Source organism: Crassostrea angulata, chromosome 10 (assembly GCF_025612915.1).
Source record: "Crassostrea angulata isolate pt1a10 chromosome 10, ASM2561291v2, whole genome shotgun sequence".
Lineage (NCBI taxonomy): Eukaryota > Metazoa > Mollusca > Bivalvia > Ostreida > Ostreidae > Magallana > Magallana angulata.
Window position 1 is genome coordinate 11936551 of NC_069120.1, and position 6045 is coordinate 11942595.

Consider the following 6045-nt stretch of genomic DNA (forward strand, 5'->3'; position numbering starts at 1 on the left):
TATATATATATATATATATATATATATATATATATATGTGTGTGTGTGTGTAGATAAATAAAGCCTTGGTACAGCAAAAAATACTTAAATAAATAAAACAGAATGCGACAGTCCAAATTAAATAAATTGTTTACTGTTAGCGCTTTCAGCCATGTCGGCTCTTCAGACAGTCTGAAGAGCCGACATGGCTGAAAGCGCTAACAGTAAACAATTTATTTAATTTGGACTGTCGCATTCTGTTTTATTTATTTAAGTATATATATATATATATATATATATATATATATATATATATATATATATATATATATATATATATATATATATATAATATAACACTCATACTACACAGGTATATACATGTATTATACTAGTACAGGTACTTATAAATTCCTCGATTTTATTACTTTTTTAATTTAACATCTTCTAACTCCACAGAAACAAGCTCCAATGACCGACTGCTTCCTGGTAAAAACAGATCCGGCTGTGGACGCTATCATGCATTAAATAGAAATATTTTTTAAAGTTACCAGCATATAATAGCGAGCGCAGCTCGCCGGCGAGCAGCGCCGGCGAGCGAAGCGAGCTGTAAGAACCAGTGTGCGCAGGAAAAAGAACGATCTAAACCTATAGATTCATCAAACAAAATTTTTTGTCTACGTCCCATAATGCTCACTATAATCTGTCTAATAAAAATACACATACCTGTGAAAGAAATACAATTGAAATCGATGAAAGGGAATATATCCAAGATATCTTCATTGAACAATTATCCCTTTTCACTCATAAAATTTCACAGGAACGAAAACAATTTTCTTACGGAGATTTGTAATGGGAAATGTTTACATCTTTTCTCCATTCGGAATACACTCGGAATACATCGCGCAATTTTTTAACATTATCATCCGGGCTTTTTAATGGTTGATCTAATGCAAAATCTCCGTAGACTTTCAATTTTTGGATGTGTATTGAAACCTGAAGCGGTAGAGCGGGCGTTTCAAAACAGATAATATGGACATTTTTCATATAAGTGGATGAACGTAGTTTGAACACAAAGGTATTTACTATTATTGAAATATCAAGCAAAAAGTGGTGGAAGCAAAAACTCGAGACAGAGTATAATGTTTTCACCCGTGGTGCTATGCCAAAAATGGCCGACATTTAACTCGTAATTAACGATGTCTTGAGGTTTGAAGACACATTCTGAGTACTGAAAAAGCTTTGGCGAGACCCAAGAGATTTGTTTCAAGCTACCATACCTTCGTTTTGAGTCGAGAAACGTAAACAAAGACAAAACAGGTCATGAATGACATCACAGTGCTCTCGCGTTATAATTACCTCGATGGTGGATCAAACATCTGTAATGCGTGTAATATATAACAATTTAAGTATAGACTGCGATACCTGCCTCAGATGAAGTTTTTAATTTTTGGGAGTTGATTTTAATTAACTCTCCTATGCAGTTACTCAGACAAACCGAAAGTGAAACAGTGTTTGGACCTCAGCACAAATCATTGAAATTTCAAGACTTGGTTCTTGAAAATAATTGATGAATTCGATGTAATGTATGCTAAAGCTTTGTTTTTCAAGAAAACTTATTTATAAATACCTTGAAAATAGTCAGATTTTAAATTGTACGAACAATTTAAATATTTTTTTGTAGTCGTACATGTATGTATTCCTACGCCAGAGTTCAATATGGTCTCGTTCAACTCGACGCTCGGCTGTCTCCGTAAATCCTTGTCGGAGATTTACGGTGTCAGCCGAGCGTTTGGTCGAGAAATCCATATCATAATCAAAGTACTGAAGAACTGACGGGAGTTGATTTTGTCGATGTTTATTTATTTTAAAATCAATGATATGTTATTTTGCATGACAAGTACATGTATACGTAGTTTCTAATTTGACTTACGCATATTTTTATAATACGAATTTTTGAACTTTTTCGACTAAAATGTCGAGAAACCTCCATATGAATCATGTTAAATAATATTTAAAGATAAAATTAATTTAATCAAACTATGTATCAGTGGTAGAAATATTTCTCGAAAATTGTATGGATCCAAGCAATTATTTTTAATTATATTGAACTCTAGTCTCGTTCAACCAAACGCTCGGCAGACACCGTAAATCTCCGACAAGGGTTTACGGAGACAGCCGAGCGTCGAGTTGAACGAGACTATATTGAACTCTGGCGTAGGAATACACACGACTACAAAAAATATTTAAATTGTTCGTACCATTTAAAATCTGACTATTTTTAAGGTATTTGTTAATAAGTTTCCTTGAAAAACAATGCTTTAGCATACATTACATCGAATTCATCAATTATTTTCAAGAACTAAGTCTTGTCAGGAGCAATGATTTGTGCTGAGGTCCAAACACTGTTTCACTTTCGGTTTGTCCGCGTGACTGCATAGGAGAGTTGATTAAAAATCAACTCCCAAAAATGTGCGCAATTCAAATTAGAAACTACATGTACTTGTCATGCAAAATAACACATCAGTGATTTTAAAATAAATAAACATCAACAAAATCAACTCCCATCAGTTCTTCAGTACTTTGATTTGTTTTTGTTTTGATATAGAGATTAAATATATACTAGCAAGAGCCATACTTTACTATCATCTCGCTCCAATTTTAAGCTAAATTTGCATGCATGTACAGTAACTAGTAGGGAAGATTAAAAAAAAGGTCATCTTGAACTGAAAAAAAGAATAAATAGAAAAAATAAACAGTTAAAAAATCTATACAGATATTGCATATTGTCAAACCATTATATTTGAAAATAGGAAATTACACACCTGCAAATAGGGACCGGGGGCACGGATACAACGTTTGTTGTTAGAATGCAAAAAAAAAAAAAATAAATAAATAGAATAATAATAATATGAACCAGGAAAAAAATAAAATTCAGATAACAACAAGGTACAAAAAAAAATAATACTGTATTTATCGTTAACAATTTTGACCAAATTAAACACAAAATAAATTTTACAGACTGATCAATTCACTCCAATAGTTATTACAGAACGGTTTTAGGTGGAAGCAAATATATGTATTTTGTAAGAATTTTAAAACTTAGAAATCTTATAACTCTCTCTCTCTCTCTCTCTCTCTCTCTCTCTCTCTCTCTCTCATTATTTGATGTTAGTTGATAACTTAATAACACTAAGTTGACATTGATGCAATGTACATGTATGTGTAATTCTTGCTGTGCTCGCCACAACGGTAGCACTGTAAAACATATTAAATAGTATGATAAAACAGAATAATACTGCTGTTCAAAAATGTGTTAATTGTATACGTCTACTCTAAAATCATATTTCAGTACCCTCTTTGGCACCAATATTCATTTTTCGTGCATCATTATGACGTAATAATAAATGACGTCATTTAACACACATACCAGACGACATAATGACACATATTGAAATATGAATTTGCTGGTGATTTTTAGCATTCTCTCGATATCGTATTCATTGATTGACAGTTATGTGACAGAATCTGAATTAGAAGAGTTTGTGAAGCGAATTAGTCCTTATAAAGCAGACCATGGACGCTCTAGGGTAAAGAGGAAGCTTTTTGGTAAAGCCTTTCGTACCAAAGAGGCGATCAAGAAGGCTTTCGAAGAAGAATTTCAGGCGTATGATAAATGTTTAAATGCACGCGAGGAAGAAAGAAAATCTCTTGAAAACACGATACGCGGGCTACTGGCATTAGAAGGCCAGAAGGTGCGACTGGGTTGCAACCTTTGCCAACGACCTGATCAGGACTTGACAAAGTTAGAGATAATAGACTGGCAGAGACTTCGACCTCAGGACTCGGACTTTGAGTTCGTGAGTAAGGACGACGGGCGGGTCAGAATTGACAGCGAAACACGTGATCTAATTATTGACCCCGTGGACGTGTTGGATGCGGGTCAGTACTTCTGTATCAATACTTACTACAGAGAGTACGAGGAAATATACCAACTGGACGTGCTGTTCAGAGAAAGACTGAAGACAACAAAATACGAGGACGTTGAGAGTGGCAAAGATAAGTACCTTGGTGATTTTCCCCTTGTGGATCACAACATTAAAGCTTTCACTGCTTGGTCTGAATGGACAGAATGTCAAGACTGCAACAAGAAAAGCATCAAAAAGAGGGTAGGTTTGTGCATGGTCACCAAAATCCAAAAAGATCAGCCGATCCTTCCGTTTGATCTTCCTATCATGGAACTGTATCCCGATGGCGTACCTTGCCGATCAACCGTGCTCTCTAAAGAAATTGCATCCATCAAGCGGATCAAGAATAGGCGGAGCGAAGTGACCATGGCGGATTGCTACAAAGCATGTCCGACCACACCGGGGTATACGGTCGTCACGGACGAAAGCGGCAACATAACGGAAGTATTAGAGGCGGGGTTTTATTCTCTCGGGTAATTTATTTGTTTATTCAATTAATGTTACATTTCTTGAGTATATAAACCTATTCTTTTAAAAAAAAATAGGTGGTATTTTTTTTAAATCAAATATATTTGAAAAATGATATCGTTAATGTAATTTTATTCTGTTTTTCTCTCCCTCTAATTTATCAAATATACAATATTCAAATTAAGTTCATGTATTAGAAATAAGAGGAAAAATACAAATTTCGTTGTACAATTTACTTTTTTCAGGTCCAAACCTAAACTTCCTCCCTTGGTGATTCGTCGTGTTCTCTATGAACCAATCAACAAGCATCTCATTCTATCGTGTCCAAGGAGCAAGAAGTACAAGTCTTTAATTCGCTGGCAAAATGGCACACTTGTTCTGAATCCCTTGACAATAAAACGGCAAACTCGAGGGCGAGTATTCTTGGATTCCATTAATAGGCTTCATATCCGGCGCCTGCGCATGACCGACACGGCATCTTACAACTGTTGGAGCTCAAAAGTCCACATAGCAACTATCAAGGTCATTGTCACAGATGCAAGAAATGACGTAAAGATCAAAGAATATATTACATATTCCGGTTTATTTTTGACTGTGTTTTCTATATTTCTTATTTGTGTATGTGTGTTTTGTAAAAAGAAGAAAAAGACGGCCAAATAAAAATGTATTTAATTTTTTTTCTTTCAATTTACTAAAACGAGAAAACAACAGTTAATTGAGGAATTAATAAGACAGTCTACATGTATATCATAAGTATATAATCAGGTACTCAATAATGGGTGAACTGTCTGGGTTGCTCGGTAACTAAAACCTATGACAAGGGTCTCTTCTGGAAAAAAATTCTTATCTTCCGTGTTCCCGAAACCCCGATTTCAAATTCTGTATTGATATAGAGATTTGCGACCCTTATCCACATGTGTTACAAACCCAGTCGCGCATGTCACTCTGGGAATTCTGAAGCACATGCAAGTATATTAATTCCGGGATTATCGTTGTATGTGTATTCTACGTGGTGCATGTAATTATTTTCTGATACAAAATGCAACTGTAAAACTAGAGTTTCTGCAAGTGGAATTATTTTTGTTTACGAAAGTCTAAATTTCATCAAGTTCCTGAATGAAATGAAATCAAAAGTTTCAAGAATTTGATTGACTTCAACTACATGTCGGGTTGCCAAGAAAAATTTTTACGGTAACATGATTTTGTAATTTATTTCCAGGCAGATAAAAAATTGAAATTTATTTTTCATATGATATATTATACATTTATATTTGGATAATATAGAAAATTTAATTTCGGCTAATTATTTTTGCCCACATTATACATGTACTTTCACAGTTACATTGTGTATTAAAAATATTCATCAGGCTGAATAAACATATAACGTTTATTCCAAAATTAATATAATTTAAAACTTGATTTTTTAAAATCAAATTGCTGAGAGCTAATGCATCATTTTGTTATTGTTAAACCAAGTAAAATAGTACATAAAGGGATTCTCCGACGGAATTGAAATAGAAGACATAGAAAAAACGTGATTCATCTGAAGATTGGCCAATCCTTCAATTGGTAAACGTCTATTCAAATTCCATTTTCAGTTTTTCAATCTCACTCTAGTTAGACAAATTTA

The 6045-nt window shown here is 33.9% G+C and overlaps 1 protein-coding gene across 1 annotated transcript; it reads left to right on the plus strand.

The window, feature by feature from the left end:
• Positions 1–3433: 3433 nt before the first annotated feature.
• LOC128167669 (Ig-like V-type domain-containing protein FAM187A) lies at positions 3434–5087 on the plus strand. Its single transcript, XM_052833514.1, has 2 exons — positions 3434–4420; positions 4661–5087. The coding sequence occupies exons 1-2, from the start codon at positions 3438–3440 to the stop codon at positions 5073–5075; spliced, it is 1398 nt and encodes a 465-aa protein (XP_052689474.1). The 5' UTR covers positions 3434–3437; the 3' UTR covers positions 5076–5087.
• The last annotated feature ends 958 nt before the right edge of the window (positions 5088–6045 follow it).

Coding starts and splice junctions, on each gene's coding strand:
- LOC128167669 (XM_052833514.1), top strand. CDS start 3,438: ATGAATTTGCTGGTGATTTTTAGCATTCTCTCGATATCGTATTCATTG. Junction 4,421..4,660: donor GCGGGGTTTTATTCTCTCGG/GTAATTTATTTG, acceptor TACTTTTTTCAG/GTCCAAACCTAAACTTCCTC.